At 39.7% G+C, this 23,965-nt stretch overlaps 1 protein-coding gene and 1 non-coding gene across 2 annotated transcripts; both read right to left on the bottom strand.

Moving 5' to 3' along the window:
- Positions 1–6,066: 6,066 nt before the first annotated feature.
- Positions 6,067–6,227, bottom strand: LOC122660623. The gene has a single exon (XR_006332733.1). It is a non-coding gene; the product is annotated as a U1 spliceosomal RNA (small nuclear RNA).
- A 4,505-nt stretch (positions 6,228–10,732) lies between these two features.
- On the bottom strand, positions 10,733–14,896 carry LOC122660322 (uncharacterized protein At2g39795, mitochondrial-like). Its single transcript, XM_043855576.1, has 3 exons — positions 14,525–14,896; positions 12,851–13,203; positions 10,733–11,122 (listed from the first exon to the last, which is right to left on the bottom strand). Exons 1-3 carry the CDS (start codon positions 14,819–14,821, stop codon positions 10,963–10,965), a joined length of 810 nt encoding a protein of 269 aa, XP_043711511.1. The 5' UTR covers positions 14,822–14,896; the 3' UTR covers positions 10,733–10,962.
- Positions 14,897–23,965: the final 9,069 nt, after the last annotated feature.

Here is a 23,965-nt window from a genome sequence, read left to right as displayed (position 1 = left end):
AAATATATTTATCCAAGTACCATTTCAAACGATTGAGGACACTACGGATGCTTTTTCTTCTTTCCAGTAATTTCAATTTGATTTGTTTTCCATTGAAAAAAAAATGGATTACAAGAGCTAGCTTAATTTTTTTGTCCAAATTGCTTACATAGGTCCTCACAAGAGAACATTCTTTGTTCTACCCTTGGATGGATTTACTGTTCATAGGTCCTCACAAGAGAACATTCTTTGTTCTACCCTTGGATGGATTTACTGTTTTGATTAGCAGAAAAAAAATCAACCCACAAGTAGAATCTCTTATCCTTTGCAAATTACACTATTTCCCTTCTTTACAAAACTTTTCTGGTAGTGTATATGGTGATAATGGTAACACTTGAAAAAAAAGGTGGTCAGTTGAGAAGTTCCTCATGCACATTTTTTCTTTCTGAAAATTTTGCGTGAAAGTTTATTGAACATAGCTACCCCCATCTTTACTCCAAAAAAACAAGAATATAGCTACCCCCATCCGATTTTGCAAAGAATTTTGTAGCATCAATCACAATTTGCGAGTGATTTATGAATTATGAATGTAAAGTATTGGTTAATCATCAAATAAAGTTTACATACAAGCCTCTTCACAATATGAATACTCTACTCTTGGAGTTAAACTAGACAGTATTACCAGGTTAGCACACCAATTTTTGCCATGTGGAAAGGCAATGTAACAATTCTGATAATTAGATGTATAGAAAAAAGTTTATGGAGAGGCCACACATAAAGTTTAGATTGAAAATCAATCATATACCCTCCCATAATCCTGGAATTTCTAAAGCTTTATTTTGCCACTTGACCAACTCCATTAAAGCTGAAATTTGATATATGAATAGGGTAAGATCTTTGAGCTTATTTGTACACAAGATTTCAGCCACTTCTGACATGCAATGTGGTAGGAAATGAGTGCATTTCAAACTTCTCTATTTTGTGTAGAGTGGTGATCCCTATCCCAATCTAATGCCCTGCAAGATTTTCTACCACTCTCATTCCAAATGGATACCCTGGTCCTACACTACGAAGGTGCTGTCTTACAACAGAGGGGAGGGACCTTTTTTTTGTAAACTACAAAATGGAGGATATGAGAGTTGATCCATTAGCTTTTGGAGACCCTGCAACAACCTACATAGGTACCAACCAACTGTGCATCAATTTCCTTTGTTGTTGATTCCTTAAGACTTTGAAAAGGACATTGCATGTCTAAACTGGAATCAACTCAGTTCAATAAGTACTTGCTGAGTGATGCAACAAATCATGGAATAAATTCCAGTCGATAAAAATTCACCAAGGCCCACCTTTGGTTAGAAGTGAAATGAAGTAAAATTGGAACAAGAGCAAAATAGAAAGTTTAGCAATCATTACCAAGAATAATTGTGTAACTGACTCAACATCATACTAAATATGAATACTAAATTTTACAATGTTAGTTAAAAACTCATTTTGTTGATTTATTCACACAATGATTCTAATATGATTGCAAAACTTTTATTTCTATTCTAGTTTTACTTCGCTTCAATTCACTTAATTTCCTTCAAACCAAATAGGGCCTAAGTCATTGAAAGCTGTTTTTATATGATACTAAAAGTCACAACAAAAGTTTGATAAAACGTTAAAATACCCAACATATAATTTTTAATCCAATGTATTGTGTTTGGGCAGTGTTAGCGATGTCAAAAGTATCAGGGTTTGGGAAGACCCTAGGTCTCTAAATTGCCAAATTTTAAAGTTTAAAGCCCAAGGCAATGAACTGTCCCCTCTATGGGGTACTTTCTTAATTGATCAAAACCACAATAGGACAGTGGTAAGTAGATGTAATGCAACAGTTTTGGTACACAGCTTGAACATTGAATTGGTGCATAGCTACACTAGGTCTGTCACATGGCAGCTCAGATGGTGCTGAAACTTTGTGGCATGTAGACCCACGGTCCCTTGCTCACATGTCAAATTTTAGACCAATCCAAGTTGCCAAGTGCAACTGATATTTGAGAAAAAATCTAGGACTTCACCAGAGGGAGCACGGGACTATATGAGGTGCATGGGCGTAGATGGGAGGGTAAATGATTAAATTTGAAGCTCAAATTTGAAATGAGGCCAATGTAGATCGTTTCCTAGATATCTAGTGATTAGATTTACCGCACCACTCTTCCATGGAACATCCATGGAATGAAGGAAATACTGTCTTAAATGGTTGCCATGCACCGAACCTTTTACCAACCCCACCCCACCCCCCTCAGTACCACCTGAAATCCTTCTAATGTTACATTAAAAATGCAAAAGTGCCCCCTTCACACACACACACACACCCACAAAATAAATAAATAAATAAAAAAGAGAGAGAGTAAGATTCTTACACTAGCGATTCTAAGAGAAATCTTTTAACACACACTATATTCAGCCAGGCAGGTTGGCTGGGGCTGAAACCTTGTGGGCAGCTAGACTCCAAACTTCCATGCCCACATGTCAAGTTTCAGCCCAAATAGAGTTGGCCACATGGCAAAACAAAGTATTGAAAAATCCAAGAACATAGAAAGGGTGCACACCCTATTATGAGGGAACATGGATATATATGGAAGGGTATATGATTGAAATTCAGCTTAAAATTTGGAACATGACCACTCCAGACCACTTCCTAGATATCCATTGGTCTGAATGGCCACATAACCTTCCTACACCTGCTATACCAGGAAACTTTTTGAAAAAGGGAGGGCGGGGGGGGGGGGGGGAGGGGGAGAGGGGGGACCAAACCAATAGCTAGAACAAAATTAATGAAGGACAATCTGGTTCCTGCATGGCCCATATAGGAAAGCATAACTGTACTTATCTGCTACTTGGCAGATAGATGCGGCAGAAATTCTGTAGGCAGCTATGGACCAAGCTCCCATATTCACCTGCCACATTTCAGCCTTAATCGAGGTTCCATGCAGAAAAATAATGCTCCAATGGTCCATTAAAACCTCAAACTTTCAAAATTGGTTGAAAATGAATCAACAGTTGAAAGTAATGGGAAAATGCCAATATATGGGGAGGGTGATTGAATCTGGATCAGAATTTGACAAGTAGCCAGCTCTATCGATTCATCAGTTGGAATTACTACATCATCCTTCCTAGTGTTGAAACAAGGTGAGTGATATAAGAAGCCTCTCCTATGTGGCCATGTGACGAACCTTTTGCCTTAAATAAGAAAGCCCAAAGAGGAAGAATTGAAGATAACACACCTTGATAACTAGCAATACAAAAGCAAGCTGAAACCCATGACTGTCATCCTGAATCAATCTTTCAAACTTAGTCTCACATTCTGGACTTTCACTGACAGCTTTAGCTTCTGTTCCTCCATATCTTTCAAGACTGCAAGAAGATTCGCCCGATACACCTCACAACGCTGATTTGCATTGTCCAACTCAGTGGTCAATTCCTGAATCTTCTTGTCTCTGTCTTTCTCATCCTACAGGAAAAGGGGATGGAGGTTACTATATATTATAGGTCATAACCTAACACACAGAAAGCTCAGAAAAGTACGGACAATGAGATTAATCAGTTATAACAATATTATTGTGTTGCATATCAATATTCAGAGCATGATAGTCTTTGCAGTTCATCGTCTCTCGACGGGTAGAAGCTCCTCTTGGAGGGTTAGTAGGTTGAAGTTACAGACTTACAGTTTCAGCAGGAAAAAAAAAATTCCATGATGAGAAATAATTTCAACACAATAAACTTCATGAAGAAAAACACTTCAGCTCCTCTAAGGCATTGACAAGTTTGCAAAAGGCAAGATTACAGAAGCAACATAAAAATCCACGAAGAACATATATATTAATATGGGTAAAGGCTGGGCACGCCAGCGCTTTGCCCAGCGTGTGTCTGTCTCTCCTTCCCCCTCCCCCTTTTGAAAATGAACCCCCTGCTCTCTCTGTCCAACCCTCCCCAGTGGGCACAGCCGCTAGCTTGCGGAAAGCGGGTGGCTTGGCCATCCCTCTCCTAATATATAAGGAACATTATAATCTCAGAGAAATGCACATAAAAGAAGCTAAATGAAATTTGAAACAGAGAATGATAAAAGCACAATTGATAGTCTAGAAAGATGCACTGTTTTGCAACAAACAAAAAAGGTGGGGGGCTAGGCTGTCTCAGTAAAAAAAAAAATTGGGAAGAGGTAAAAGAAAAATATCAGGCTGGAAAAGGCTTTGTTTTCTCACATATCTATAGGCCCAATATAGCTCACACGATTAAATAAGCATGTCCAGAGCACAAACTGCCATTGTTTCCTCCCATACCTATAGGTTCAATCTAGCTTACAATATTTTAAATAAGGATGCCTAGAACACAGACACACATACTTCATCAGTTCTATTTCAATTCTTACATTATGCTCAATAGCAAATTAAAAAAAAAAAAATTGTCCCAGTGCACAAGGCTCCCGCTACTGTAGGGTCTGAGAGGGGCAAATGTATGCAGGCTTTCCCCTCGCTTCGTGGAGAGGCTGTTTCCATGTTCAATAGTAAATTACCTATCCCTGGAGTTTTGCTAAACAGAAAGCCCTCAAACGAACATTGTAGCTTTGAACAACGCCCTGATAAAGATAAGCTTGTAGATCAGCATGGCTAATACCACCTTCAGGTTTTCCTGTAAGATAGGTTAAGCAACCATGCCTGGAGCTTCATTACGCTACCAACAACTCATACCAGCTCCAATCTCCATCCCATATAGAACCCCCCCCCCCCCACCCCCCCCAAAAAAAAATGATCACTCAAAGCCTCATTCGTTAACTATTATACTTCCTTTAACCCTGGTAATCTTCTTCAAACACAACTTAGATATCCACTTTCAAACCAGGGAGAAAAAGAGGTGACACTGTAACCTTTGTTACATCACTTCTGCTCTGAAGAAAAATCAACATCATATAACCTTTCTCTCTCTCTCTTAATTAACCCAAGTAATTTTCCAACTAAAATCACAATTGTCTTCATACCCAAAAATCTTCACCTGTTAGATAATGTCCTGAGCCTGTTAGTGTAAATAACCTACCCCCAACTTACTCGTATGGATTACATCCTAAATGAGATTGAAGCTAACGCATTGAGTTTCTTTTGTAATATATTCCTCTTAATAACAATGAAACCCTGGTTCAGTCCGTGGGCCATGTGAACCACCACCAAATGCTGATTGAGTTTCAGCTTAGACTCTTGACAACCTTTTTGCAACTGCACTGAACTAGATGCTGACTGAGTTTCAATTAATGTGTCTCCATTAACCACTAGCCAAAGCCCAGAAAAAAAAAAAGGGAAGGTGAAAACAATAGGTAGCAACTGCAGTCCAAGACTTCTTATCAACCTTTTAGGCATCGATCCTGAAAGTATGGCATTATGATTGTATCTGAATCTAAGAGTATTGAAAGGGCAGAGTAGCCCTTCATAACAGGCAGGAAGAATGCCCATACAAAGGTGGGAAAAGGGTCCTGAGAATTTCAGTCCAACTCCAATGCCTTTAATTGCAAGTGGAATAGAAAACTCAGTTGGTCATAGAGATAATATTCCCTTGGATGGACTCTTCCCCCTCCACAGCTTTGCAAAGCATCTTAGCTCCTGGGGTTTGGCACAGAAAAATGACAATGTTCACGGAGCTTTAGTATAGATATTCCCCAGTATTTAGTGTATAGAGCTTAATTCACAATGCCATTTTAAAATCTCAGTTATCAGGGGATTTTTTTTTCAGAGAAGAGAAAGATGCACACACTGATCTCTGGTAAAAACAACACAAATTAGCGAGTGCATGCTTCATGCCATCTGCAACAGAAACAAAGGTGAAAACTTTGAGAAGCATAATATCAAATCAAGAAAATTGGGATGTACTTGATTGGAGGGAATGCATCTTACAACCCGCGTATCAGATCAATCGCACTTCAACCTGCATTCACCGCCAGTACCATTGCCATCCCTATCTCCTTCCCTGTCAAGAGCAGCCAATTTGGGGTTAACTAATGGAACAACGGCGCCACAGAGAGGGTAGGGGCTTAACCTAAATTATTGAACTACGATTTGGGTAGGGGCCGCGCGAACGCGTACCCCCGCTGCCACAAATTATGACGTACACTCTCCCACTTGGGGAGATGTTAGGCGGGCACCCCTCCCAAGTGCAATGGAGGTCACCAACCTAGGCAATGGGCCTTCTTGATCACCCATAAACCCCGTCCAGGTAAGTATGTTTCACCATTAACGCTGTCCCTTATTTATAAACTTGTTTCCCTTCTCACTTCTACTTTCTTATCGATGTGGGACTAAAATCCCACCTCTTTTCTTTATACAATTAGCAGTGCAATTTTGGACGGTTAAGATTGTTCTCTCTTGGGTTATAATAAATGCCCAATAGACGGTGATTAAAGATAGAGTTCATCATATGTGGCTACATGTCACTGGAGGATCATACTGAGTCTACTACTGAAAGAGGAGAAATAAAATCAGAATTGAACTCTGTTTTCATGGATCTCAAGGACTGAAATAAAAGAAAAACAAATTTGGAACTGTGTTCTTTCCTTGTTATATAATAGATAGCTCTACTTCTAGTAAATCAGTTGTTCATGGATTATTATCCTCTTCGATCAATTCCTTAAGTGTGGCAGTGTGGCAGTGCTAGATGGAGATGTTAACACTTGACAACTGTCACATCCAAGTGGTAACTGTCAGGTGTCAACATCTCCACCTAACACTGCCACACTTTAAGGAATCGAAGAGGATAGTTTTCCGTTGTTCACTCTCTGCTTTGAAGAAAGTACCAATTAGTTAGAAAATTCAAACTCCAGATAATGTGTTCTTCAATTTATTCCCATTTATTAATTGGTAGTTTAAGCAAAATGATTTCCTCTCCATCCTCTGCAACATAAAAGACCTATTTGTTTATTAAAGAACTGATGCTGGGGTACAACATGGATTTAGTTCATGTTATTGATGATGGTATCGATCACAACTGATACCGATATGTATATCTATACGCATTGCTCATATCAGGATGTATTGGTATCAGTTTTATATCAAAACAATATTTTTCATCAAAAATAATACTACATCCATACCGTATTGTATTGACTGATGCGTATTGATGAATATCAATAAGAATCATAGCCAATATCGATACCTAATTGGATCTAATACCGATTCCTAAAACCATGAGGGTACAGTGAGAGAATAACAGACACTTCAACACGGGCCTTAGCAACGGTCCTCGACGTTACAGAGACATAATATTCATCTTTATGCACAACATTTACAGTCATCAACAACTGAAATTTCTAGCATAATTTTAAAGAGATCCCATGGCCAATCAATCTGATTCCCTTGAGTTCTCCAACGAACAGATAAGAATCCTACTTTCTCACTATGAGCCAAATTCCAGTCACAAAAGATAGATTCAAACAAGTCTAAGGAGGGAAGAAGAGCAAAGAAACTCAATACGCAGTCCCAAAGGTCCAACAAACCAACAATTGCAAGCATGGATTTAGGTATTATTTTGATTTGGTATCGGATCGATACTGTACCAGCATGTCGAATGATTTTACCCTCAAAGATACCAATACCATACCTTTTGGCACACTTCATCTTAGCCAAAATGTCGAAAAGATATGCTTTCCTAAAGGTTTCGGTTCGTTTTTATAAGAAACCTCCACGGCTCCACCTATCACTATTCCTTCTCTAACAGATGGGGGACTTTTCATTATTTACTTCCCTTGCTTGTTTAGTTGTACAAATAGTTAGTCATTCCCTTAATGAATTTTTTTTTTTTTTTTTTTTTTTTGGGGGTTTAGAATCCCCACCCCCTCTTATCAAATAGGAATGATTATAAATGTTACTGAAGGACCTTCCCGTAATATTAGGGATGTTTTCAATAAAAACAAAATTAACTTAAAATGAAGGCTGTGAATGGACCGGATTTTTTTTATGGGAGTCAAAAGACCGAATTTATTATAAAAATTTGTATCCAATTGGTATTCAATAAATTATTATAAATAATAAACCATGTTAACCCAATTTTTAAGGGTATTTCAAATTTCAATGTCCTTTAACCTTGACATCAAGAATGATATAAAATGACGTGACTGAGACCTTTAATCGAAAATATCCATGTCCATATCCAATTCAAACTGTATAAGAAGTAAGAACGTAGAATCCTCGATCGAACATGTGACAAATATCCATAATTTGCAGCCCTGGCCTTTATCCACTTGTGTGGATGGGTGCTCCACACTATATAATATGAATGACTATACGTTATATAACAATAATACAAGATTCTAAAGCATCTGGTATGTATTCTTGGAATGCATTCTCCGTAAAATTTTATATTTTCGAATGATAAAAATAATTGTTTTCATTGTTTGAGAATACAAAATCGATCTAGAAATCTAGAATGCATTCCAAGAATTGCATACCAAACACAGCCTTCAAATCATATCATTTACACACAATGATGAACCTTAGGGCTCATGACTTGGTAGATGGAAAATGATGTCGCAAACCCAGTCCCATGAAGTTGGAAAATAATCTTCTCCAATTCCCTAAAAGTGTGTAGTCCGACAGTTTCAAGTGGAGATGTCGACACCTAACAGCTCGGACATCCAACAGTGCCGAGCTCAAGAAGAAAAAAAATTGGATGTCCGAACTACCAGGTGTCAACATCCCCACCTAGCACTGCCGCACTGCACACTTTTAAGAATTGGAGAGGATTAAATCCATTTAACTCCCAATGCAATAAATCCTCTTCGAATAGGAGGGTCGCAACCCAATGCAGTCTTCTTGTTTTCTTTTATGTATCTCGAGACCGATGGCAATTATTGGCCTTGGATGGATGCAAAGCGTAGGACATTTCAGACGTCCAACGGATAGTATTTGTTTTTGTTTTTATGGTTGATGTTCTTTCTGGGGGAGCATGGCCCCTATGTGAGCATGAGCATTGGCTTCATAGGGCCAACATATCCACTTTTCATGGCTGTCTAAGCGTGGGCAGTACACTCTCCAGAGATCTTATTTCCTTTCTTTTCTATAATCTCACACATTTTATTCCCATTAAGTAAAAAAAGAAAGCAAACAGGACAGATACCGCATGAAATTACACACTCAGGCCCAGTGAAATAACATATCACATTCAAACAAATTCCCCTACGCACGCTCTCCTTGGCCCTGCACTGATGTAGGCATTACATGATCAAACAGCAATCTGTTGCCCATTAAGCAGAAAGAGTTCCACCGGAAGAGAAGGACACAAGAAAACAAAAAGGGTTGGGGGGAGGGGGGGAGAGGAGGAACAGCCACCAAATAGTGGATCCGGCTCCTCTCCAGGGAGCTCAGTGCCCAAGGCACGCCCAGGGGCATCCAAGGGTGGGGCTGTACTGCACACATCTCGGTGTATGCATAGGGATGTATGCGGCACAGCCCAACGGCTGGATGCTCCCTGGAGACGAGCTCAACTCCCACATAGTGATGGGGAGTACTGATGACGCTAGATGGTTGGGTGCTTCCTTCACCGTGGCATAGACTTACAAGTTGCAGCCGCTATATTCTATGCTCTTGTAATGGATACCAGAATGGCTTCAGCTCTAGGTCTGATTTCTATAATGATAATATGTGAGAGGGTTCTTTGAGCAAGCAGCATAGAGGAGCTCTCACTCTGATCCCATCCCATGATTCCCACCTTATCCCTTCTTAAACTCCATTACTCTTCACAAGGCTGCCAATCTGATCTAGTTGCTGACTATGGCATCAGTTACAGCTCTGCAATAACTGGTTGTCAATTAACACTCTCTCCCACGCTTCACCACAGAGCTCCCTGTAGCTGGAAATTAATTGGTGCATTTGGGTACCCTCACAGAAACGAGATACTTCTCAGTTGAATAACAGAACCCTCAGGTTGATCTAGACTAACATGGATATACTACCAAAGTCTACAACATTCTCCAATGGCTCAGCTCAGCATGTCTGATTTGGATCATCTCACCCCTCATCTATAAGCCCAAAAGTAATGCATACACCAGTGTTCGAATTACCAAACCCCGATAGACCCCGACCCAAACCACAGAGGCACATTGGATCATCTCACCCCTCATCTATAAGCCCAAGAGCAATGCCTGCACCTGGGTTCTAATTACCAACCCTGACAGACCCCGACCCAGACAACAGAGGCACATCATAATTTTCAGACTTTAAAAAAGCCACTCGCACTGTGGAAACTTTTGATATTTCAACCACATGCAGTTAACTCCGTGAATAACTGGATAAAAATTGAAACTGGAGCTGCTGGACCAGCTGTTCCATTTGAGATTCCTCCACACTTCCCATCTAGAAACCATTAGCATGATCAACCAACCTTACGTTATAAACCTTCCAATTGACAGTAGTCTTCCCTCTATTGGAAGGGGACTCATGGTTAGTGAAGCTTCTCTACTGCAACTGTATGGGGCCAAATGGTACCCAATGCGCTGGCAGACATACAACTCAACTCAACTCAGTCTTATCCCAACTAAATTGGGTCGGCTAATGTGCTACCAACTAGAATCAAATAACCCTCGATCATTATTACAAAATATAATTATTCAAATAATAGGAAAACTAAATTGCAAATTCTGAGATATCTACAGCTATTGCCTCAAAAATACCAGTATATTGATCAAAATAAACCAGCACCTTCACATAGAAAGATAAATAACTGCGTGAAGAAATGCTATCAATCTTCAATCCAACCTATAATGAAAATCAAAATTTAAATTTCACTGTTGGATCTGTAATGAAATTACAAATAATAAAAGATCATTCATTTGATCACCCTTGACAGCTCCATTTCATCAATAAGTTTCTTTTACCTAGATGTATAAGACAAACAACAAATGAGACACATACCTCTTATCTTAGAACTCTTCCCTGCATGTTCAAATAAAGTGAAAACCTAGTGGACTCACTTCTCAATGAAATCTTTCATGTTCTTCAACCATCCCACGTATTCTCTGTTTTCCTTGCGGGTCATATATTCTTGCAAAAAGTTTGTCAAGGAGCTCTTAATCCCTCTGTCTTCTAGGTACTTGTAAAATTCTTTCTGCAGATTCTCATCCAAATCACTGCAAAGAGGGAAAAGAGAATAAAAATAATAATTATAGTCGGTTCTTTAGAAGGTACCTACACAGCTCACAGGTGTGTAACCAAAAAAAAAAGGCTTTTATAGTAAATTCCCTTGATATTCATATATAATACTCATACATTCATAATTTAAATATATTTTATGTAGAAATCTACTAATGTATTTTCTAATTATTATATACACGTGCACAACACTGTAAATCACTATTTAGGAATTAAATTTGTAACCACCTGATTCCAGGTTACCTGCTTGAATTGATCTCAGCAGGCTTGCTAAATTACAATCAATCCAATGCATCAGCTAGAAAAATTACAAATTGGTAAACAGTAAATTTCTGTAAAATGGCAACGATTATCATTCTCTCTTCAGATAATATCCAATTTTCCCCCATCCTTCCCCCCCCCCCTCCAAAAAAAGAAAAAAGATGCAATGTTGCAGCTTTGGCAATCATAAGTACAAACAAATTAGGCTATTTATCATGTTCCTAAAAAAATGTATTCCCTTTTCCCTACCATCAAGGAGCTTCCAATGCAACACTAAGGTATCAATTAGTCATTAACTACGCAATTTGAGTTGGTATTCTCATCCATACTGGTTAATTATGTACAATGTGGGTGATGGTGACTAGTTAATAGAGTCAATAAGGTGACCCGTACGTGATTATTGTTAACAAGGCACATATGAATTTTAACTTGAAGCAGAAGCTCCCTGCAGATTATCATGAATTGGCAATTGTAAACTGCTTTGTTACATGGTTTCACCACTACTTATTAATTCTCTAAATGGTAATATTAATGAATATTTACCAGGAGAGAGCTAGATGCAGCAAAGCTCATGGATTTTTCAGTAATCCAAAAAGTAATTTGGTATAGTTACATGGGTTAATCAATAATCATTCAGGGCATCTAGAAACAGTCACAAGAGGATGCAAATATATATAGGTACATAACCTCTATCAATCATAGTTGCCAAGGCATGTCTAAGGCAAGACACTCCTTGATGCTCAAGACAAAGGCATATGGTCACCTACTCACCTTGAGTACCAGGGCATCTAGACACAAGGAAGAGGGGGTGGAGAGGAAATAAGATGGCACAACCCACACCCACTAAACATTGACTATAAAAATAAAGCAGCAGCATCTTCATTTGAGTGCTTTAATACACCTTAGTTATATTTTTAAGGGAAAATTACATGATTAGCTACTTTTGGGTTTTCATTTACAAAACTGTCCACCCTATGTTTGAGTTAACAAAAATAGACAAAAACAAGTTTAGTTTTACAAAACTAGACAAAACAGTGACTCTCCTTCCTTCCTCGGCAGTTCCCCTTTGAAAAAATCTCTTTTTTTTTCCTCTATTACTTGGGATAGCAGAGAAGGGCGGTGACTGGGACAAGGGTAGGGTTGCAGGGAACGGAGGATGCCTGGGCGAGAAGGCAATGATAGGGGTAAAAATGTCTAAAAAAGTGTGGGAGGGAGAGACACTATTTTGTCCAATTTTGTAAACCTTAACTTGTTTTTGTCTATTTTTGTTAACTCAAACATAGGGTGGACAGTTTTGTAAATAAAAACCCAAAAGTAGCCAATCATGTAATTTTCCCTATTTTTAATTTGTCTACAGTTGGTTATTGAGGATTCTTTGTTCTTTGATGTTCAGCATTTGAGTTTTTATCCAATCTAACATATAAGCAAAGTAAGAAATAACTTACGAAAATTCTGGCCCCTCATAAGCTATCTCATTGGATGAAACATCAGGACTCTTCATCAGCATGCTATCAATGGTAATTTCATCAGGAGAGGCAGAGCAACAGAATTCAAGACGTGGTCCTTCCCCTTTGGAAATGTTGACGATCAGAGAAATGTAAGTTTGAGCAGAAGCCTCATCATCATCATCCTTATCATCGTCATCATCATCCTCATCTTCTTCATCTTCCCCAGTCATGTCTGGCATGTGGACCTCAACTTCAATGTTATCACCAGCAAATTGTCTCTTTAAGATGACCGTCTGTTCACCAGGATTGTCAATGATCTCAAATGGAAAACCATCGGGCAGAAAACCTCCCTGCAAGGAAGAAAAAGGATCACAATAAACTCTCAACTTGGAGAAGCAGAAAAAAGGAATCCAGTTGCTCATAACCTACTCTTTTAAATGGTCTTCCAAGTCCCAGTAACAGGAAAACACAACACAATGCAATATCTACATCAATGAACTAAGTTTCTACAAGCAATTCAGCTTAGCACATATGAGCCTCTAAAACCACAGAAATCATGGGGATCTACACTGATATTCTTCACGCATACTATGGGTCCAGCATAATTTTAAAAGGTTTACCATCACTTACCCTCTTACAAGCAGCATTCAATAATTTATATTAGCAATGGTAGGATCTAATGGAGCTGAATGTTTAGCTGTAAAGAAATATTGTATAAACAAACGAGTTCAACTACATAGGATGTTTAAATGGATAAGCGGTAAACATAGAAAGAATATGCTGAAAATCAATGCAACCAAGGGACTTAGTATCAACATCAATGGGGCGAGGCAATTGAGAGAGCCTGGACTTATCTCAATTGCCTTTGGAAGGAAGAGAAAAAGGGGCATTTCAGAGATGTGCAACAGCATCCAATTAATGCAGCAGAGGCTGGGCAAGCTGGAGTTGAAAAAAGAAATGAATGCTTGTTAATCGACAGCAAGTATGGCCTAAAAAGATTAGAATGGATAAGGAACGTATCCAACCCCTATGGGCTAAAAGCATATTTGAGCAAAATTTAATGGCATGACTCTGTATAAAATGATACCTAAGCACCCCAAAAAAAAAAGATACAGTACCTATCGTAAAATTCACATAGTCGGGAATGGAGACTTTATAATAGCTATTTGAGCAACATTACTGAGGAACTAATCCATCAAAAACTTTTCCTCTCTGACTGTCACCAGCTAAGACGAAAAGATTAAGAAAAACTTTTCAGGAACTAACCTAGTCGACGCAGATAAGTGGAACTTGATAGGCTCCTGTACAATTTACAAATAAAACTTAATTCATGACTTGCCCTTCTCGAGAACATTAACTCCATATGAGTTAGCCCATGAAGGGTTTCGGGATATAAAGGGAGGTTGGGACGATGCTGTGCAGATTAGTGCTTCAACCACAAAGACTAACACCATTTGGGACTCAAACACGAGAGTTTCCTATTAGCAGACAGCTTGTCCTCCCAGAGCATAAACTCTGGAGAAAATTAATCGACTCGGAAAACCTCCGAGTCCAACCACCGAATAGTAATAATTCTATCAAGTTGAGATGGACGGGGGAAAAGTGAGCCTACTCATTACAATGGGTTCCTTACAATCGTTACGAACAGAGAGAGGTTTTTGGTAGGTTTACCGGGGGAAGATCGTCTGTTTCATCAGCGCATTCGATTTCCGATTCCAGGACCCGCTTCAGTTTTTCGTCAGCCCCGACCTTCTTAGCAGCAGTGGAACTGGAGGCAAAGCGAAATTGGAGGAAGAGAGGAGTTCTTGAAGGGTCTTGAAAGCGTTTCTTCTGCAACGAAGACGAAGACAAAGACAAAGGAGATGCCTCAGAGGAGTATAGGAGAGATGGTTGTTGTTTGGATGTAAGACGAGAAGCACCATAGCTTCGAAGGTTTCTGCGAATAAGAGAAAAAGTGATCGAACGCATTTTTTATTTTTTTCCCTTTACAATTTAGCTTTCTCCGGAGAAATTTGAGCTCTCAGCCTCTCACACACTCTCCCTCTATGGCTTTTTTTCCGATTTCTACCGTTCGCGTACTTCGGAAGCCGGAAATGAGGGTTTAGGGTTCTAATAGGTTTAGCCGCTTAGGACTTTTGAAGGACCGAGAACGGCTCGAAATGACGAACGTACCCTCTTAACCAAAATCAAATCAGAGAAAACAAATTGGGCAAGGCCGCAACTCGCAAGGGTTTCCTTGATTGTGTAGATCACGTAGCATTTTTTATTTCTTTATTGGTAACACCAAATTCTTTCTTCATGAAAAAAAAAAGAGAAAAAGAAACAGTTGATGCATCAGGGTCCTCTCCAGGGAATCTATCGCATAGAGAGTGTCCAGTGAAGCATCCAACGGCTGGACTGACTAGACTCACGTGTAGGGAGTGTCCAGGCACAGGCACGAAGATCATTCTTAGAATGTGTAGATCAAGTAGCAATTACGTATTCTTTATTTAGTTCGGCCACAAGAGGTAGATCCCAAGGAATTAACATGTCAAGAAGATTTACAAGAATTGATTTGCTATATAGTAAAATAAAATAGGGTAAATGTTTTCTGTGCCAGGGGTGCAGGCTGCACCCAAACACATGGGGGTGGATGAAATGACCATCCTACCTTCTAAATGTCAGACCTATGTATCTGGGCACAACTGCGCTACGGCACACAGAACAGAACATCAATCCAATAAAATAAGACTGAGTTCTTCTTACAAATGGTGAAAAAAGATCCTGTTAAGGCGATCTGACTTGCAATTATTTTAGATCTTAATAAATGGGGATAAGAGTTAATGATAACATTTGCTATTTTAAAAATCTAATCATATATTCAAATCACTTTAGAAGAAGAGATTCTATATTCCACCCTAGGTGATGAAAAACTTTACCATTTGAATGGGAGGCCACCTTTTACTTTACATAGCTCTTTGTCTCATGTTTCCAAAGTCTGAAATTCATAAGTTATAAATAAAATGCATAGATACATATGGGTAGGCAAATGATTAAATTTGAGGCTAAGTTTTGATGAGAAATCGTGATCTTCTTAAATATGCAATGATCGGAATTGCTAAACTACCTTTTAATATGGCACGACTAAGTGTGCAAATCAAGTAAATTTCATGGTCTTCTCGAACCAAGGAATCTTTTGCCTTGTAAATTTTACCGATGTCTAAGATGATGTAGACAAAAATATATTAGTTACATTGGTTCTTAAACTCCTAATGAAACTCGAATGGGAAAATTATCTTCTCTACTTCCTTGCCTAGTCTAGTTTCTTATTACCTTTAATAAAGGGTTGTGAATCCCATCTGGGCAGAGTATTCGGGTAGGGGTAGGATCGTCATTGCCCCCCTTGTTAGTGGCATTAAGGAATTAGACTGGACAGAGAACTCGAGGAGATAATTTTCCCATTCAAGTTCCATTAGGAGTTTAAGACCAAATGTAGTTAATATATTGTTATCTACATCATCTAGACATGGGTAAAATTTACAAGGCAAAAGATATTAGGAATATGCATAATTGTACACAAGGCTTGGGGTTTAAGACCAAACAACTATGATATTTTTTCTTTAGGGGGTATACAACCAACTATAACCCGAGGTTAAATTAATTGTACACAAGGCTTGGGGTTATATTAGGAATATGCATAATAAGTATCTTCGTATACTATACAAGTCGTAGCAGTTCCATATGGACGCGCTTGGATTTTATATTAGGTATATGCATAACAAATATACTATTGATGGGAATAGTATATTTTATTGAATAAAAAAATGAAGGCATTGTGGAAGACCATTCCCTGTTGGACGATAATGATACTATTATGGGGGTCATTTGCCGGCTCCAACAGACCCAATCAAAACCGCCTGATAAAAATTCAAAATCGAACCAGATGGTTTTTAAATAGGGGGTGTTCTGTTATTGTTTCGAACACCAGGGGTATATGTAATTTACCCTAAATAGTTTGATTCCAATTTTAGAATACGGTCTATTTCGGTCCAAACAATTATTTAGGGATAGAACTTACAAACTCGCCTGAAACCTGACCGCTTAAGGACCACAAATTAAGGAGTTCTCTTTTGTGAAGAGCCATATAAGTCTTTTTGGTATCATCTTTCATTTTGTTTTTCTGATACAAACGTTTTTACAAGTGTTTCGTATCATTTATAGACCATATTTCTATTTTTAAAAACATCAGGAAAAACCATAATAGAGTTGACACCTTTATTATGGATTTTGATCAAAATTCGCTTTTAATCATTTTTGCAAAACGTTAATGAACATGTGCTTATAAAATCCAAAAGTCGAAGATAAATGAGTCATTTCCTCCTTTAATTAAAAAGGAAGTCCAGACCATCTCCTCCTTCTTCTTCCTTCACAAAATCGAATACCAGTTCTTACGGTTTATCGGTTTATCATTTTTCACCCCACTTTCTCTTCTTTTTCGTACACACTGCCCCAACCCCCTTTTACCTCAACTTAAACCCCTATTCTTCCGCGTCAACCCCCTTATCTTCCCTGTGTGCCCACCCCACCCCTGCTACAACCACACGCCACCGCCACCGCCACCGCCACCACCACCACCCCCTGCTTCCCCAAGGCACTGAGACCTCCTTCCACGGGCAGGGGATGTGCCCCTGCCACTGCAAACCTCAACTTAAATCAGATTTTGTTTTTATTTTTTTATTCTATGTTCTTGTGAGTCCCTTGTGCCTTAAATCAGATTTTGGTTTGTTTAAAAAAAAGTCTCTTTTCCACTCATGCTTGGATGTGCTGAGAGGCATGGGAGTAGCGGAGTGTAAACAATAGTTCGAAATTTCAAAATTCAAATGGGTTGATAGATTCAATACCCGTTGGGTTAGTTCCCTCTTCCAAGGATTATCACAATCCTAAATAATAGGAAGTGTTGTGATCAACTCAACCACTATCCATGTAACTGTAAACTCAATTGTAACATTACATTAAAGCTATGTATACACACTCCTCCTATCTCATTAAAACGACAAGGGAGAGTTAATTTCAAATTCAAACTCTAACTTGGTATCAGAGCCAATTGACCAACGTCGTCTCTACCCATGGCTAACTCTGAAAATTCCACCACCAACAATTCCGACGCCACCACCACAACTCCTACCCCCAACACTTCTCCAACAAATATTCTTTCATTGCTTCCTATTAAGCTTGACAGGAACAATTATCTACAGTGGAAATCACTGTTTTTACCACTGCTTCATGCCAATGACCTATATGGATATGTCGATGGGACTGTCCCTGCTCCACCGAAAACTCTGTCCACCACACCTGGCTCAACTTCTTCTGATCTACCCACTCCTAATCCTGCTTATTTAACCTGGAGGAAGCAAGATCAAATAAACCTAAGCTGGATTATCTCCTCTCTAACCGAGAGCACACTAGCTCAAATCGTTGGCCTCACCACTTCTCAGGCTACGTGGAGCACCCTTGAGCGCATCTATGCCTCCCATTCTCAGGCAAGGATAATGCAACTCAAGTACTAGCTATTCCAAATGAAGAAAGAAATTCTCTCGATGGCGGAGTATCTTCAAAAAATCAAGAGCTTGGTTGACAACCTAGCGACTGCCACACACCCAGTCTCAGACTCAGATGTCATTCTCAGTATTCTTCGTGGACTTGGAGCAGAATATGAGTCATTTGCCACCTCTATCACATCTCGATTGGAACCACTGCCCTTAGATGATTTCACTGGCCTTCTTCTTAGCCAGGAAATCCTAAGGGAACAGCGGTCTTCTCAACTTGATCTGCCGACGGTTGAAGCCAATGTGGCTGCACAAAATCCGGCCAACACCTACTCTTCAAATGGTAGAGGTCGTGGTTATTATTATGCAAGAGGTCGTGGCAACAGAAACAATGCTGGCCGAGGACGAAGCTTCACCAGCAATAATAATTCTCAAAATACACAGATGAATACCAACACAGGCTGTCAGATATGTCATCGAACCAATCACACAGCTGCAACTTGCTACAATCGGTTCAACCCAAACTATCAAATTCCATCTCCACCGGCTGCTGCAGCCTAGTCAGAAGCCTTACTTGCTACACCGAATGCTTCATTTGATGCAGCGTGGTATCCTGATTCAGGAGCAACCCGCCACATTACCTCTGACATGGCGAATCTGAACATCAGTTCACCATATACAGGGTCCAACCAAGTAAGGGTCGGCAATGGGGCAGGTTTGAGCATAGATCACATTGGCACTTCTAATAGTTCCTCTTCTTTAAAAAAATTTACTTTGAATGATGTGTTACATGTGCCTAAAGTTACTAAGAATTTATTGTCAGTTAGTAGATTCACAGTTGATAATAATGTTGTATTGGAATTTCATCCAACCTGTTGTTATGTGAAGGATCCACGAACGGGGATCACATTGCTCAAAGGAATAATTAAGGATGGTCTATATCGCCTGCCTCATCCACAATCACAGTCATCTTCTTTGCAGCCGACAATAAACATTGGAGAAAGAGTATCCAAGTCCGTATGGCATGACAGACTGGGTCATCCTTCATCCAGATGCATGAATTCCCTACTTCATCAACAGTCTCTACCATTTCAAGTGTCATCCTCTTCAGCAATTTGTGTTTCTTGCCAAATGGGAAAGTCACATAAACTCCCCTTTGGTGTTAATAATTCAGTAGCATCTTCACCATTTGAGCTTGTGCACTCCGATATTTGGGGTCCAGCACCAACACCTTCTATGCAAGGCTTTTAGTACTACATCTCTTTTATTGATGATTTCAGCAGGTTTACTTGGATATTTCCTATTGTGTCCCGTTCTGAAGCATTCACTGTATTCCAACAATTCAATGCTCATGTTGAGAACATCTACAATTGTAATGTGAAAACATTTCAGTCAGATGGAGCAAAGGAATATCAATTTTTTGATAAATTTTTCAAACAGAAAGGCATAGTCCATCAATATTCATGCCCCCATACATCTGAACAAAATGGAAGGGCAGAACTCAAGCACTGCCATATTGTAGAAACAGGTTTAACTCTTATGGCACGTGCATCGGTTCCTATGAAATTTTGGGCCTCAGCCTTTGAAACAGCCACATACTTGATCAACAGGCTGCCTACTCCAGTATTGAAAAATAAGTCTCCCTATCAAGCACTATTTGGCAAAGATCCAGATTATACACTACTGCGTACTTATGGCAGTGCTTGTTATCCATGGTTACGACCTTATAACAAGCACAAAATGTAGTTTCAGTCTACTCAATGTGGCTTCATTGGCTATAGTAACAACCATAAGGGGTACAAGTGTTTCGATCCGTTGATTGGGAGGACCTACATTTCACGCCATGTAACATTTGATGAGGGGTGTTTTTCATATTCAACCAAAACATCTTCTAACCAGCAACCCATTCATAACCCATTACCACCTTTGATAGTCACAAATGACAATATTGTGACTCTACCACAACACCAAAATCCACCACAAGCCATAACCGAACCAGCCAATGCCATAACTGATTCACCTTATACCATTTTTGCCTTACCAGCTCCAAGCCCAGCTGAAGACACACCATCACCACCACAAATTCAAAATTCGAGCCCACCCACTCAGTCACCAAACCTGGCTCCTCTACCACCACCACCGGTCCAATATTCTATGGTCACAAGACTTCGGTCCGGGGTAACCAAACCACTATCAAAACTAAACCTGATGGTAACCCACCATCCAATCTCCACAGCCTGTCTTACCCAAGCCCAATCCATAGAAACCGAACCCACATCATATACCATGGCGAGTAAGGATCCAAAATGGAGATAGGCCATGAGTGAGGAATTTAATGCCTTGTTAAAAAATGGCACATGGCAACTTGTACCACAACACCCATCGATGAATCTAGTTGGAAACAAATGGGCATACCGAATCAAGAGAAATTCTGATGGATCAATATCACTATACAAAGCCAGACTTGTAGCAAAAGGGTTCCATCAGCGAGAGGGGATTGACTACTTTGATACAAGTCCAATTGTAAAGCCAAACACAATAAGGACGGTTCTGTCAATTGTTGTTTCACAAGGATGGGTTCTCAAGCAGTTAGATGTACAGAACGCATTCTTGAATGGAGCATTACAAGAAGATGTCTACATGTCTCAACCACAAGGCTTTGTGGATCCAGCCTTTCCAAACCATGTGTGCCACCTCAAGCGTGCGCTATACGGTCTCAAGCAGGCCCCTAGAGCATGCTCCAACAGACTTGGAACCTTTCTGATCTCCATCGGGTTTCATCATTCTTCTTCAGACACGACCCTCTATGTCAAGCAAACAAAACACCATACCATATATTTATTGGTGTACGTTGATGACATTATCATCACCGGTACAAATGTGACACAAGTGCAGGAGCTGATAGCCACTATTGGAAAGGAATTTGCTATCAAAGATCTTGGCGATCTTCATTTCTTCTTAGGAATTGAGGCCGTTCGCAATTCTCAAGGCCTGCATTTGTCCCAAACAAAGTACACATTGGACATCCTGCAGGAGGCCAACATGGAAGCAGCCAAGCCCATGCCTACACCCAGCTCCACGACTCCACTTACTCCAGGTTCTGGATCGAGTTTCAGTGATCCAACGCTCTACAGGAGCACAGTAGGAGCTTTGCAGTATTTAACCCTCACACGGCCTGACATAGCCTTCTCAGTCAATAGGGTTTGCCAGTTCATGCATAATCCAACTGTTGATCACTGGGCTGCAGTCAAACGAATCCTAAGGTACATAAAGGACATAATTGACTTCAGCATTCAAAGACGACCGTCCATGTCTCACCAACTCCAAGCATACACAGATGCCGATTGGGCTGGCTGCCCATATGATAGAAGGTCAACTAGTGGATACTGCATTTATTTGGGTGATAATCTAATCTCTTGGAGCTCAAAGAAGTAACACACAGTTGCAAGATCATCTACGGAGTCTGAATACAAGGGGGTGGCTAATGCGGCAGCAGAATTGATGTGGCTACGTCAGTTGCTATGTGATCTTGGGGTCCAAATTTCAGCTCCAATACTCTATTGTGACAACATAGGTGTCACCTATCTTGCCGCCAACCCATTATTTCATGCCCGAATGAAGCACATAGAGATCGACTACCACTTTGTCAGGGAACAAGTGGCGTCAAATCAACTCTGCGTTCGTTTTGTACCAAGCCAAGATCAGCTCGCAGATATCCTAACCAAGGGACTACCAGAACCAAGGTTCAAGATGTTACGGTCCAAGCTCAACGTTTGCGCACTCCCGTTTTGCTTGAGGGGGTGTGTAAACGATAGTTCGAAATTTCAAAATTCAAATGGGTTGATAGAGTCAATATCCATTGGGTTAGTTCCCTCTTCTAAGGATTATCACAATCCTAAATAATAGGAAGTGTTGTGATCAACTCAACCACTATCCATGTAACTGTAAACTCAATTGTAACGTTACATTAAAGCTATATATACACACTCCTCTTATCTCATTAAAACGATAAGGGAGAGTTAATTTCAAATTCAAACACTGACTAGGAGCATGGGGTGCTTGAATCCAACAGAGCTCAACATTTAGTCAACCATAAGATACACAAAGAAGCTATAGAGCCCCATCAGATCCAAGTGGGTTTGTGTTATAAAATCCGGTATTGGATTTATCTTCCACTGGGATGGATTGCAATTTTTTGGGGCGTGTCCAAATCAGATGAAGCATCAACTTGGAGGGATCATGAATGAAGACGATGTTTTGAACTTATGATCCAAGGGAGGATGATTATAGAAACACAACAACGTGTAAATAGCTTCACGAGTGGGGTGGAGTTGGTTGCAAAGGGGTGTGGTACAAGAGTCTTGCTCTATGTGTTTCAGACTTGGAAAAGAAGATGAGTGATGAGAGAATTTCTTCACCTACCATTAAAATTTATTTACACAATTATTTTCTCAAATAATTAATTATTGTATATTCTATTATGTCTAAATAGTTACCAAACAGTTTTTACTTTTTTATAAAAAAAATTTTGGAAAAATTTCATAGACACCACCTCTAAGTATTCAATATGTCATGGACTTACCAAACTTGATCAAAATGTCATAGACACCCCTTATTTTATGAATTTATTTCAACTTAGTCCACTCCGTTAGTCTCTGCAGTTAAGTGTCTGTTAACTCTTTTTAAATGGCGAAATTACCCTTACCTGTGAAATCTCCATAATACCCTTAAGGGTAAAATCCCAAATACAAACCATTCTCTTCATGGGACCCACCATTTCTTCTTCTTCTTCGTTTCTTTCTGCTCCACCGCTGCAAGCTCCGACCACCACCAATTCAAGAACATCTGCGTTACTGCGTATCATGATGGGCAGTGGACACCAAGTTTTGCCATCCATCCCACTTGCATGGTGTGTGGGCCATGGTGTACTCCTCTAATTAGATGGGTAAGAGTGTAAGATGAAGCAATGGCTATCCGAATTCCGAAACCATTGGCAAAAATGCCCACGGGTTAAACTCAGTTTCAGTGATCCTGTCCTATTTATAATTTCTGTGTCTACCTTACTCTTTCAATTTCCTTTTAATCTACTTCCTCACAGGTTCACAATCCATCTCTTCTACTTGATTCTTGAGATTCAAAGAGAAGCAATAACAGTAGCTAGTGGCGAAGAACAGAAAATGAGTTCAATAAGCAGAGCTTGGATCGTGGCTGCAACCGTTGGGGCTGTAAAAGCAATGAAGGATCAAGGATTCTGTAGATGGAATTACACTTCAGATCCCTCCTTCAACACGCCAGGAACAATTGCGGATCTCTTTCCCAGGCCAACAGATTTCTCTCTTCTTCCTCTTCTACAATAACGATGTCTAAGAAGATGGTTCCAAGCGATGAAAAAATTACGCAATCGGAAGAATCTCTCAGAAAAGTTATGTACTTGAATTGTTAAGGTTCCAATTGAGGCGCTCCAAATCTCTCTACTCCAGAGCTGTATTACTCCTATTTCGTCCATTCTGTAAATACTAATTGAGAGAACATTGATTTGATTCAGGAAGACGAGGAGGCAGGCCATTGCAGCAGGTGGTTGGGTGGT

Source organism: Telopea speciosissima, chromosome 4, assembly GCF_018873765.1.
Source record: "Telopea speciosissima isolate NSW1024214 ecotype Mountain lineage chromosome 4, Tspe_v1, whole genome shotgun sequence".
Lineage (NCBI taxonomy): Eukaryota > Viridiplantae > Streptophyta > Magnoliopsida > Proteales > Proteaceae > Telopea > Telopea speciosissima.
This window is presented reverse-complemented; position numbering and strand designations above follow the sequence as displayed.